Source organism: Panthera onca, chromosome X, assembly GCF_046562875.1.
Source record: "Panthera onca isolate mPanOnc1 chromosome X, mPanOnc1 haplotype 2, whole genome shotgun sequence".
NCBI classification, from domain to species: Eukaryota; Metazoa; Chordata; class Mammalia; order Carnivora; family Felidae; genus Panthera; species Panthera onca.
Window position 1 is genome coordinate 76,575,157 of NC_138357.1, and position 13,856 is coordinate 76,589,012.

The 13,856-nt window shown below is 41.6% G+C and overlaps 1 protein-coding gene across 1 annotated transcript in view; it reads right to left on the reverse strand.

The window, feature by feature from the left end:
• Nucleotides 1-13,856, reverse strand: part of MSN (moesin) — a 65,264-nt gene that overhangs the window by 8,403 nt on the left and 43,005 nt on the right. Inside the window, exons 3-7 of the mRNA XM_081792355.1 lie at nt 7,096-7,191; nt 5,181-5,455; nt 3,325-3,408; nt 2,694-2,840; nt 1,577-1,673 (exon numbers count right to left, since the gene is read on the reverse strand). Coding sequence (XP_081648481.1) covers nt 1,577-1,673; nt 2,694-2,840; nt 3,325-3,408; nt 5,181-5,455; nt 7,096-7,191 — 699 coding nt within the window. The remainder of the gene's footprint in view (nt 1-1,576; nt 1,674-2,693; nt 2,841-3,324; nt 3,409-5,180; nt 5,456-7,095; nt 7,192-13,856) is intronic.

The window sequence follows — 13,856 nt, forward strand, 5'->3', positions numbered from 1 at the left end:
AGCTAGCAACAGACCCAGGACTAGAACCCAGGTTTTTTGTCTCTGAAAACTACCAAACTACAATTTCTTGCAACTTGTGCTTATGAAAGCATCCTAAAATACCCTCAATCTAATTGAAAGATAGGAACTGACTACATTTGCTAATCAGGGATCCTGCTGAATCTCAGGGGCCTCTTTTAGAGACCCAATAACCCCTACATAACACACTGGTGAGTGCAGTATGGGTGGCTGGACTGTTTCTGTAATCTCCTAAAAGCACATCCCAGACACAGCCCCTTAAATTATTTTTGGAATAAGGCAAGTTGTAAATACATACGTGAATACCTAAATCTCCTTAACATTGACTGTCTTAGCTGTCCTTTTTTTTTAAAAGAAGCCCTTGATCTCAGCTGGCTTTATTACTTACCTTTATCTTATGAAAGTTGAACACAGCAGCAGTTTCAATAAACACACACACACACACACACACACACACACAAATTGTGTGAGTCTGAGTTTGTTATTACAGATACCACTGGACCAAGATTATCAGATAATGGATTAACTACTAGCTCCTCTGCCACTGAACCCAAACTACTACTGTATAAGCTACTATATAGCTTAGTGTGCAGTGGAAGGAGCACAGGCCTTAGAAGTCAAATAACTTAGGTATAAATCCCAGATTTACCATTTTAGTTGTGTGATCTTGGGCAAATCACTCCATCTCTCTGAAACTCAGTTTAATCAGTTATAAAATTGGTATGCTACTACCTGACAATGCTGTTGAGGGTTAAATGAGATTATATATATACATATATATATATACATATAAAGTGCCTAGCAGCAGAAGTTCAGAGACCTCAGGGCTGGAGAAGAATGGTTGAGGCCTCATGAGAATGGTCTGGCTGGGCATGGCCATTGACCCTTGTTGCACATGAGGTACACCAAAAGAGGAGACTCTTTTTTGTTTTTTTGTTTTCTATCCTACTCCCAATCACCAGCTTTCCAGTCTTATTAGCCACAGGCAACTGAAAGGGTGAAAAGTATAGTGAGGATATTAAAGGAATGAATAGACCCAAAGCCCTTTCTTGTTCTTGGGTTGTTGTGGCGATAAGTCTTGAGAGGACAGCAGCAAAGTAACACCAAAAAACAAGTTTGGAGGATCATCTTTGGATCTGAACTTCTGACTCTATTCTTTCTTTACAATTAAAAATAGGCCAAAGTACATGAACAGTTTAACTTTCTGGAGCCTAGATGCTTTAAAAAACAGATACACTCTCTGTTTCCACCCCTAGAGCATCAGGGCAGCAGAAGACAGTGGCTAAGAGGCAGCATTTAGATTGCCTATGGCTCTCCCTCATCCATGCTTCTCCTGAGACACAAGTAGCAGGGCGGCACCAGCTACAGGATGCCTCTTAGCCATGTCTTGGCATCAAAATCCCTTTCCGGTGCCAATCTCCTTTTGTGCCTCCTCCCCCCTACAAAAAAAAAAAAAAAAAAAAAAGCCAGAAAAATGAGAGCAAGATGGTATGATTGCTCCTAGCATTATCCAGGTCTTGGTAAGTACCTGTCTTGGCCAGTAGGAGGAATCACTTACCGGGGCTTTTTTGTCAATGGGCTTGATGACAAATTTCTTGTCATTGAAAGAAATGTTTCTGATTTCACTCCAGGGAAAGCCTATCTTGGGAGTCAGTCTGTAGAGAACAAGAACATCAGGACAAGGGAAAGACAAGAAGGACATATAGGGTTGGTGGTTTGCCCTCCACGCGCCCAACTTCTTCCTTAAGGAGGTAGATCCAGTGTTACCCTATGCCATGAGGTCAGATGCCAGTATTGAGGGTGCACAAAAGACCTCCTGATACTACAACCAACATATTATTCCTTGTCCCAATCTTTGAGGTTTGTTTTTTTTTTGTGTATTTTTTATTGAGGCATAGACCTTATAAAAATCTCTCACAAGAATCTCCAGCCCTATTTTATTGGGACTCTTCCTCTCGAGGTTGTAACAGCTGGGAGAATGTAAACAATGAGCTCTAAGATTCAGAAATTACATGAACAATAATTTATTATATCCATCCTCACCAAGGGCAGACAAAAGGGAAAAAATAAGCAAGTGAGATATGTCTGTAGCAAGAGGGATTATAGGCCAAAAGGTATTTAATCGTCATATGGGAATGGGATTAATTATAAACCCTCACAAGGTAGGTTCTAGGCTAGTGCTGTCCAATGGAAATATAATGAGAACCACACATGTAATTTTAAATTTTCTAATAGCTATATGAAAATAAGTAAAAAGAAGTAGGGTGGAATTAAATATAATAACAGTTCATTTAACCCAGTATATCCAAAATACTATCATTTGAACATGTAGATTAATATTAAAAAATATTAATGAGACATTCTACATTCTGTATTTCACACTAAGTCTCTAAAGTCTGGTGTATAGTTTATACTTACAACATATCTTAATTCAAGAGTAGCCACATTTCAAAGTGCATAACAGCCACATGTGGCCAGTGACTACTGTAGTGGACACTGCAAATCTAGTCAATGCAAGATCTAGAGGCCTGGGAGGTTGTGCAAACATTTGGGCTGATCTAAACTAGGTAGAAAAAGGTGGGACCCATGTGGGACCCAGGAGGTACAGTCCTACTTCATGATGAGCCCTAGGTGTCAGAGTGGCCCAAATAAACTAAGAGACCTCTGAGCTATACCTGTCATTCTGCTCATAGATGTTGAGACCTAGAGCATCCACCCCCAGCCACAGCTCTGAGCCTTTCTTGTTCTTGATGCTGAAGTAGTTCACACCATACATCTCCAGGTCCTGGGCAATCTTCAGATACTCTAGGACAGCATCTTCCCTAAATGACAGATATGGAGGTGTTACAGAGGGGAGCCTATGAATTAGACCCAGGAAGACAGCATCCCTGTTCTGCACTTCTGAAAAGAATATTCTTAGCAGAGCCCAGATAGTGTGGTGATGGCAAAATGAGAAGATTTATTCCTGAACTAGACAACACCTAAATGATTTACCATGTTTAGAGAGCTCCTTCCCCATTTCTTTGTTGGGAAGAAGCTCTTGGTACCCCAGAAGTTCTCTAGAGATACTGAGGTCCCTTTCATTTCTTTACAGTCAAAACTGTTTGGGCTAACAGTTGCCATCATTCACAAAAATAATCCTGATTTGCCTTCTATCTCTACTTTCCCCTATAAATTGCATTCCTGTCCTTTTATCTCCAACATCTCCAGTGTCTTTAGTCTTTTGCCTCTTTTCCCCCAGAACATACTCTCATTCTCCCTTTAAAAAAAAAGCAGTAGAACCCATAGTTTCCAGGGCAGGCTTACCTAAGCATGCCCCGGTGCTCCTCATGCCACACCTGGATCCGCTCCTCCCACTGGTCCTTGTTGAGTTTATGCTGCTCCAGGACCCTGGAAACACAACAGATAGTAGTTTCAAACACAAAACCCAAATGAAGGAGTAAAAGGGAGCTCACTTAGCTCTCTGAAGGGTTGATGCAAAGAAAATATGGAAGTCAGCCCACTGAAGTCATATTAGAAGTAGATGGAAATTACAGCAGGAGGTATTAATTAGACATAGGGAACTGCCTGAGATGTAGGAGGGTTACAATAATGGGTGGAAAAGAAAGACAATGGAAACACCTTCCTTTGTAGTTTTAACCAAAAAATCCAATACTAAGGGGGTACCTGGGTGGCTCAGTTGGTTAAGTGTCCAACTCTTGATTTCGGCTCAGGTCATAAACTCACATTGTGAGATTGAGCCCTGTGTCAGGCTCCATGCTGGGAGTGGAGCCTGCTTAAGATCCTCTCTCTCCATCCCCCTCTGCCTGCTTCTCTCTCTCTCTCTCTCTCTCTCTCTCAAACACACACACACACACACACACACACACACACACACACAATAATATGTTGTGGTCTCCAAGTAGGGCAGTAATGTATCAAGAGTCTGTGCTGAATTGAGAGGCTAAGAGTCAGGACACTCTCTCCTAGATCCCTGTGGGACCAATAGTTTGTGTTTATGAGAAAATTGCTCAGGGATGAGATCACAGCCCGTGTGATCAGAGAACTGAGCTCAAATAGCTTTGGAAGAAACTAACAGGCTCAACCTCCCAGATCTACTACATCATAAACAAGACTTGTATTAACTTTTTTGATGTTTATTTGAGAGAGAGAGAGAGAGAGAGAGAGAGAGGCAGAGAGAGAGGGAGACACACAGAATCAGAAGCAGGCTCCAGGTTCTGAGCTGTCAGCACAGAGCCTGATGCAACAACAAACCAACAAACTGCAAGATCATAACCTGAGCTGAAGTCAGATGCTTAAACTGACTGAGCCACCCCGGTCCCCCAAGACTTGTTTTAAATATGCCATCTCAGACATCAAAGCAGTGATCAGGTAGAGTTCCAGGGAACAACCACTATCCCTAACACTTTCAGGTAAGTTGTGCATATGCCACAGCTCCAATGGGACTGAGGATCCCAGAATCAAGAACTTTCCCTTCTATCCAAAAGCTTATGAAAATGGCCATTGGATGCAGTAGGGAAAAAAACAGGGTTAAAAATTCAAAAGACTGGGGCTCCAGGTCTGATTCTGTTTCAAATGAGCTGTGAGAGATCTGGCATTTCATAGTGAGTGCCCCTGCTCTATTTCCTTAGCCAGGAAATAAGTATAATGCCTGCCTTATTCATTTTATGTGTTGTCGCGATGCTAAAACAAAAATAATGAATGTTTGAGAGCATTCAGCTTTGACGTTTATAAAAGCAGAAATCTCTATACACTGGCTGTCAATATTAAAAGACTGTTGGAACTCCCCCACATCCTGGCTTGGGTATTTCTCTCTCTCCTCTATGAACCTCTGATACAAGAGGTCTAAATCAGTGAAAAGGATTGAGAAAATGGAACCAGGATAGGATATGTCAAGCCGTCTCTGGTAATCCATACAAGCACCTGTTTCCAGAGTAAAGAAGTTCTGTAATCAGGCAGAGAGGGAAAAAAAAAAAAACTTTTTATTTTGAGAGTCAGAGAGACAATAGGGTATGGCGCCATATGCACATATGTCTCTCTGAGCAACATAAGATGGTCCTCAGACAGACCCTAGTGGAAAGGAACAGATCTGGCAGTCCCTGTGTAATAGAGATTGGTCAGCCATGGACTGCAGCCCCCTCCCGCCAAAGGCACCACCTTACCTCTGTGGCAGCAACTTGTCCCCAGCCAAGTAGCCAGACTTGTGGACTTCCTTATTGAAGTCACCATATTTAGACTGGACAGCATAGGAGGCCAGCAGCACAGCAGTCTCAGGTGGGCAGTAAATATCATCATTGAGAATGCCCTCCTTCACTTGCAGGAAGAACAGGCGCTGGGTGATGTCCTGGATCAATTCCTCAGATACATCCTCAGGGTAGAACTTAGCTCGGAACTTGAAGAGTAGGGGGCTTTCCTTCCTCACATCCTGGGCAGTCACCTGGGAGTAATAAGAGGTTATGGGCTCTCAAAAAAATATTTTGGCTGTAGGATGGGGAGAAACACTGAACGATCATCAATTTGGGTAATCCCAAAGAGCCAGGGGACAATTGTTTTGGTAATTCAGAAAGGAGACACATTGCTTTCACTTGGGGACCCAATCTCATGTCCCTAATTGCTTCCCTTCAGAGATTCCTTCCTGAAATGACCTAAGACCCACTAATGATCATGAGCCTTTAAGATCCCACCATCTGACAATATATCCAACTGCCCCCAAATTTTGAGGTTAGGCTTAAGAAAGCTCCTCTTTTAAGTCTCCCCCAACACTGTAAGTTAGCAAAGTAAAAACCAGTATGTATCATTGAGCCCTGGGAATTGGCTAGGCAAGATAACAAACTAGAATGCTTTTTATTTTTTATTATTTTTTTTTTTTAAATTTTTTTTTTCAACATTTTTTTTTTTATTTATTTTTGGGACAGAGAGAGACAGAGCATGAACGGGGGAGGGTCAGAGAGAGAGGGAGACACAGAATCGGAAACAGGCTCCAGGCTCCGAGCCATCAGCCCAGAGCCTGACGCGGGGCTCGAACTCACGGACCGCGAGATCGTGACCTGGCTGAAGTCGGACGCTTAACCGACTGCGCCACCCAGGCGCCCCTAGAATGCTTTTTAAAACCTGAAGTTGGCTCTTGAGAGCTCCACATTTGCCCAGCAAATGTCTCCACTCCTCTGGAAAAGAAGACTTTGCCAGCAGAGGGTGGGGCACCTATCCCCTAGACACAATCAGAAACACAAGCCACAGGACATTGGAAATCCCCAAAGACAAAGTTGGGAAGTTTGAGGATACTGAGATGGAGGACTACCGTGTTCCTGCAGAGATACTGCATGGAGGTGATGAGCTTGAATGGACATATACTCAAATCATCTCATTTGGAGTTCGACTGAGATAGAAAATGAAGAAAGAATGGGTTAAATAGATGATGGGTATTATGGAGGGTACTTGTGATGAGCACCAGATGTTGTATGTAAATAATGAATCACTAAATTCTTCACCTGAAAATAATATTACACTGTATGTTAACTAGCTGCAATTTAAGAACTTGGAGGAAAAAATATGTGCTAATAAACTTATGTGTAGACGCCTATAGAGGAAAAATAGAAAATCAAGAAAGAGGGAAGCATCTGTATGGAAGTTAGGTATGAGTCGACAGGTGGAGCAGAGACAAAATAAGATTAGGAGACCCTCAAGATTCTTTCTAGTTCAAGAGTCAGTGATTCTCTTTTGAACAATCCTCCTAAAGCCCTTGAGTTTGGCAAGAAAAAATAGGATGCTAATCCCCTCTTGAAAAGGCATTAATGGCTGTGGTCTAAAACAAGTCAAAGTTTAAGACAGAGCTCCCAGGAAAAAAGAAAGGGTCTCTCCATCCTTGGACGTTGGCCATTCTCACTGTTAGAAGTCGAAGTGGAGACAGAGCAAGAGCTCTGCCTTGGCTGAGGTCCTCTGCCTTTATTCTGATCTAGTGGTCAATGGACCACCCAGTGAAAAACACAGCCCAGAATTTTCCAGCTAGCACATATTACCCCATGAATAAGATGTAATGGAGAAATGAATTCCAAACCCAACAATGGGGTAAACAGTTACCTTTTTATTGAGTTTCAGCCAAGTAGAGAAACTTTTAGTGTCCTGGTACTGCAGACCAAAGAACCAAACTTCCCTCAGGCCAATAGTTTTTACCACCTAGAAAAGAAAATAAAAAGCAACAACTGATTGAATACATACTTTGTGCCAGGGACAGAGGAGAAAAAAGTCCAACATGGTCCCTGAATTTATTTTTTTTCCAAGTTTTTATTTAAATTCAAGTTAGTTAACATACCATGTGATATTGGTTTCAGGAGTAGAGTTTAGTGATTTATCACTTACACAGTAACACCCAGGGCTCATCACAAGTGCCTCCTAATGCCCATCACCCATTTAACCCATCCCCCTCCCACCTCCCCCCTAGCAACCCTCAGTTTGTTCTCTATAGTTAAGAGTCTCTTATCGTTTGCCTCCCTCTCTGTTTTTCTCTTATTTTATTTTTCCTTCTCTTCCCCCATGTTCATCTGTTTGTTTCTTAAATTCCACATATGAGTGAAATCATATGGTATTTGTCTTTTTGTGACTGACTTATTTTGCTTAGCATAATACATTCTAGTTCCATCCACATCACTGCAAATGGCAATATTTCATTTTTCATGGCTGAGTAATATTCCACTATATATATATATATATATATATATATATATGCATATATGTATATATGTGTATATATATATGTATATGTATGTTCCACTATATATTATATACATATATATATATATATATATATATATATACATACATACATATATATCATATCTTCTTTATCCATTCATCAGTTGATTGGTCCCTGACTTTATTTTTTTTTAATTAAAAAAAAATGTTTATTTATTTGAGAGAGACAGTACAAGTGGGGGAGGGGCAGAAAGAGAGGGAGACAGAGAATCACAAGCAGGCTCTGCACTGTCAGCACAGAGCCCGACATGGGGCTCGAACTCATGAATCCATGAGATCATGTCCTGAGCAAAAACAAAGTGTCAGACACTTAACCAACTGAGCCACCCAGGCGCCCCTGGTCCCTGATTTTAAAGTACATAAGGTGTCCAGGGTCTGGCAAGGAAATACACTTGGGCAGCAGTCAAGAAATGATGTCAGCATCTCTTTTGCACAAGATACTTCCGCTGAGGTAGGGAACAGGCCTATTACTTATAACCACTACCACACATCAAAAACGTTATATCCATTATCTTCTTTAATTTTCACAAGCCCTGTGATATATTTACAATTAGCCCAAATTTATAGTGAAAATAAGGTTGCAAGAAGTGAAAGTTCAGTTAGTGAGTAGCAGAATCAGGTCTGTTTGACTCCAAACACATTCAAATCCAGTGCTTTCTGCCACTTCTTCCCTCTATGATGTCATGTGCCTTTCCACTCCCAGGATGAATTAAAGGCTGGAAGTAGAAATTGTTGGTTTAACTCCTATATCTTGTTCTGCTGGATTGTTCCTTTATCTTTAGCAAGTACGAATATGCCCACACTCTTTTAACTGAGTCCCATTTACAATGCCCAAGAAATAATGTTTGGGGAGACATAACAGGCATTGTGGTATCTATATACTCCAAAGATGTGCTGTGTCTGGGTGCTGAGATGCTTCTTTCCAGCCCTGATTTGAGGCTATTCATGACTCCCCTTACCACTCACACAGGTTGAGAGTGGGAAAGAGGGTAGAAACATGGTGAGTACCTCAGTATGTATAGTGGCTAAGGGGCCCCTTGTGTTGTGGGCCTTGTGGCTGAGAAATGGGTAGGAAAGGGAGAGCAGCCAGGAGATGGGGTTTGTTTTCCAGTCCCTGACATTAGCATGTTAATGGTTCTAGCTGGCAGCTGAACCCAGAATGCCCATCACTGGAGATGGAGGCAATAAAGTTGAGCCACACCCTAATTGGTTATGCTGACTACCTTGAGGCATGGGCAGGGGAGATAGGAGAGTGAGGTGAAGAAATGTACCTGGAGATAGAAACAGGAAAGAAAAACCCAATATTTATAATACCCTTCCTTGTGAACAAATCATATATTCCCTCAAAACACACACACACACACACACACACACACACACACACACACACAAACACGTACACACCTCCACTATATCCACAAAGTTTCTACTAGGCACCCAAAGCCAGGCCCCATATTCACTCCCAAAGCTTACAATCTAGAACTTCAGAGGCCCAAAGGAAAAAGGATCTCATATCTATTAAGTAACTATTATGTACCAGGTAGTGAACACTGAAAAACCCTGAGATAGCTATTATCTCCATTTTATAAATGAAGAAACAAAAGCTTAGGGGGCAACCTGCCTACAACCATAAAGCCTAGACTAGAATCCTGATATGCATGACTCTAAAACCCTTTCTTTTCTAGCATGCTCTCTTTTAATTACAAGAAATCATAGGGGCTTAGGATCCCTGGGGTTCCCAAATGACTAACTGCCTTGTCTCTCTTTTGTCCACATATCCAAGCAAGGTAATGAGCTTTGACCATCTCTGCAGCTAGATATGGTTCCTGGCTTTCCCACTAGGTTCAGTCAGCAACCACTTTGGAGAGAAACCATATATATCCCCCAGTCATCAAATTTCATTGCTCACTGGGGCATGCATGGTGATCAACCTTCCCTTTCACAGCTTGAATAAGGCATGAATAAACCTGAGTGAAAGTCTCACCTGTCTCTGATTTGGTGTGTGATCTTTATGCAGCACATTTCCCTCTCTGGGACTTAGCTTCTTCATCTATCAAGCTTTTCCATCTACTACAACTCATATGGCTTGACTAGTCTCTTTCTTACCTCAAGTTCAGTCTACTAATTAGGTTTATTTTTAAATGACTAAGAAATACTGTCCCATTTCCCACCTACCTCTTGCTGACTTGGGTAACTATGAACATGTTTAGAAAAGATAAGTTGTGGGGGACATGGGATGAGAAAAGATAAAAAGACTTCCAGGATTCAAAGGCAAGGTGAGTCCCTGAGTCTAAGTTAACAGTGAAAAGGAATTCCCTATAGGTTTTAGATGTAGAATACAAAATGCTCATGTTGAAATGTGATATTGGCATCTTTTGTGGAGGATAGAGGCAGGGCATGGACAGAAAAGATTATTTAAAGCACTATTATCTAATCCTACATCTAAGATAGAGCCCAATTAACAGTTCTGATGATTTTCACAGGGTTGCAGAATGATAGTGGGTCCAGATGCAATTGGTGGGAAGAAGTAGGTCAGCCCCAGGAGAGAGAGAGACACACTGAAGATGCAGAAGATTAGGGCCAGGATGCTAGGTCATGGAGTGGCAGACTGGGACAGAACTGGTAGGGCAGCAAGTTGGGTCTACCAACTGTAGAGGTTCAGAGACACCAGAATTAAAAGGGAGTAAGGCAGGTACAGACAACATAGCCAGTTGTAGAGGTCCCAGGAGTGAACTCCTTAGCCTTGTTTTGTACCACATTGTTCGTTTTACTAGAAGGATGGGTAGGAGTGTAATAAGAGGAAGACCACAGGACTCAAAATAGTTCTAGGATCTGGGATATCTCTGAGGAGAAGTTGGACAAATAACAGCTAAGGTGATGTCAAAAAACAAAAACAAAAACAAAAAAAGATTTCAGGATCAGTAAGGAATTTTAATCTCTCTGAGCTCTGCTTTTTCCTTTTCAAACACAGAGAAATCAGATGCATATAAATTTTCCATTTCCTTAGGCTCCAAGGCTTTGGAGAAATGAGCAATATCTCTTGGCTTCCAATGAAGTCCCAAAGTGAGGAAATGAGGGTGTGGAGGGAAGGAAATGTGATCTAAGGTCAGAATTGAGACTCAAAAAGAACAAAGGATAAAACAGATGACCCCTAGACTACAGGCTATAAGGAAGTCTCCAATTAAGGTCCACAGGGTGCTGGGAATCATTTGTTCAGGCAACTCTTGTCTCCAAATGAGGCCAAGCTTCCCTTGCTTCCAGCTTTGCTTCCAGCTGAGACTTCCACTCCAGACAAAATGGAAACCCCATCTTCTAGTGGGAAAGAGTATCTAGGTTATGGTTCCAGGAACAACATCTGCTGCTGCAGTGACTAGAGTCCTTACCATTCCACTCTGAGAAATGGTTCCATTTCTTATAAAAAAAAGAAAAAAAAAATCTTTCTTGGTTCCCTTTGACCCCAGACTGCCAACTTACCTGGCCTGAGCTAACATTTCTCAAATCTTCCATGGAATAAATATATAAACAGCAGAAAATAATAAATACATATACTCAGAGGACACAAAAGGGTAGTATATCCCAGGGGATGTAAGTAGATGGCTTCAAGCCAGAATTTCTCTGTAGCCTCAGGTTTAATCTTAATCACATGTGCACATTTTACATCTACTCCTTAAATGTTTTAATAATGATATAGATAACATCTACAAGTAAAATTGATGGTCCAAGATACTAAATCAAATTCATCCCACAGCTCTGTGTACCTCCTAAAACCAGTTATATACACTGACTGTGAATTCTATTGAGCCACACAACACAAACTCCCACAACAGACTGTGCAGCATTATAGAGTCCAAGCCTCATAAACTAGAAAACTGAGGTCCAGTGAGGAGAAGAGATTTGCCTCAGAAAATCCTCACTAATTTCTAGGAGCATCTGAATGTAAGAAAGAACCCTCTTTTGTCACTCCTCTGCATGTGAATGCTGCTTACATCTGAGGTCTATGGATGGGAGGGGAGATGAGGTAAATTCTGGAGCCCAGAACCCTCCTTTCAATAACCCCCATGCATCTATCTGAGAAAACCAACAAGTATGTAATCAGTCACTTCAGAATCCCAGATCAGGATTGGGAAGCAAGACTGGAGCTTCAAAAGGAAAACTGCATGAAAAATTATGTGCAAAATTCTGTCAATGCCCAAACACCTGAGGCCCACTGAGATCCCATTATAGGCTTGGCAGAAGCTCTATCAACCACCCATCTGAAAGCAAATCAACACACAAACTGAAAAGTTCTAGTAGGGGTTGCTACCAATGCTGTTTCTGCTGCCCTACACTGCCTGTGTTCAAGTGGCAGTTCAAGTGGATAGACCACACTCAGCTAGGATTCTAAGTTTAGGGACAAATTTCCTCCACTTAGAATAGGAACAGGTAAAGAAAGGGGAGGTCTCAGAGGATATAGCTGACAAAAAGCACTGGGAAAACTGGAAAAGATATATGCCTTGATTCAAGCCACTATATCACTTCCTAGCTATCTGACCTTAAATAGGTCTTCCCCCCTGCTCTAAGCCTCTGCCCCTCATCTATAAGATGGAGATATTAGTATTATAATAATAAATGTTAGTTATTTTATAAACTAAAAATGGAAGGAAGAGAAGAAAATGTTGTTGCCTTCAATGCAGAGTCCACAAACCCTAAGGAATTTACTGAGCCAGAAAATCTTCCTGATTTAATGGCTCTTTATCTGAACTCCCAGGGTAATTTCTACTACTTACTTAGCCCTTAATAAGAACAACCAACACTCAAATGTCTGCTGTATGCCAGACACTTTACTTATTTGAGGATTAAATAAGACCACAAAATTTGTGAAATTAGTTTGATTACAACTTTACTGAAAAAAGTAAAGTCCTAAGAGGCTAAATGAGCCATTCAAGCAGGACAGAATTTGAACCCAAGGCTGACACCAAATCCCATGCTTTATACACTGTGTACCACCTCTATACACAACCTTAACCTCAAGGGTGTTTTGTTCTATCTGGGAAGAAAGTTTCATTTACTTTTCTCTGTTTCTATAGGCAAAGAACTCCAAGTTCCTTAAAGACAGAGATGGTGTTTGATAGGTTTAGAGATTTTTCTTGAGACACAGTAGACTTTCAGTCAATAGTAAATCAGTCAATTAAAAATTAATGCTCTGAGATTTCACCTTTATTGTAGAGGTCAAAATCTTAAAGAGAAGGGGCTGGTTAAGCTAGAGGCCCTGGCTGGGGTGGAGCCAGCAATGGGTTCTCAAAGTGGAACTCATGGTCACAACATTGCCCCTTAGTGGCACCTACATAATCAAGAGCCTTTCTGGATGTGCACCAGGATGGATCAGTCAGTTGAGTATCCATCTCTTGATCTTAGCTCAGGTCATGATCTCATAGTTCATGGTTTTGAGCCCCACATCTGTGCTGACAGTGCGAAGCCTGCTTGAGATTCTCTCTCCTTCTCTCTCTGCCTCTCCCCTGCTCATGCTCCCTCTCTCTGCCTTTCTCTGTCTCTCTAAATAAACAAACAAACAAACAAACAAACAAACTTTAAAAAAGAGCCCTTGGAAGAATCTCAGGCTTTAGAAGTGGTGGTAGGTGACAGAATTGCCCACACTCTTGTGCACACTCACAAGAAGAAACAAAAGTAAACGGAGGAACTAGGGGCTACACTTCCCTTTCCAATCAGGTCTTCTGTCTCCTCAAGCTATGACTTCCCATTGTTGCATGTTATGTATTACTGGTGCCAAAGAGGGTGCTTCCTCTCTAATTAGCTTCCTCTCTAGTCACTGGCCAGACAACTTCTGGGTTCCAAGATGGCTCCAGAGCTTTGGTAAATTCCTCCCAAGAAATTCCTCCCAGCTCCTTCCTCTGAGGCCCCAATTCCACCAGGAGGGCCTCCTTGAATAATGGGTTTCAAAGCCCACATGGAATGGACACCTTCCCTTATGACTCATCAAGTTAGAAGGAAAAGATCATATCCCCCAGTAGCGTGTGGAAACATACCTCTGTGGATCCCCATCCAGACCTGCACTAACCCCAAGAGTTCCAGATGTTCAACTTCTTGTCTGA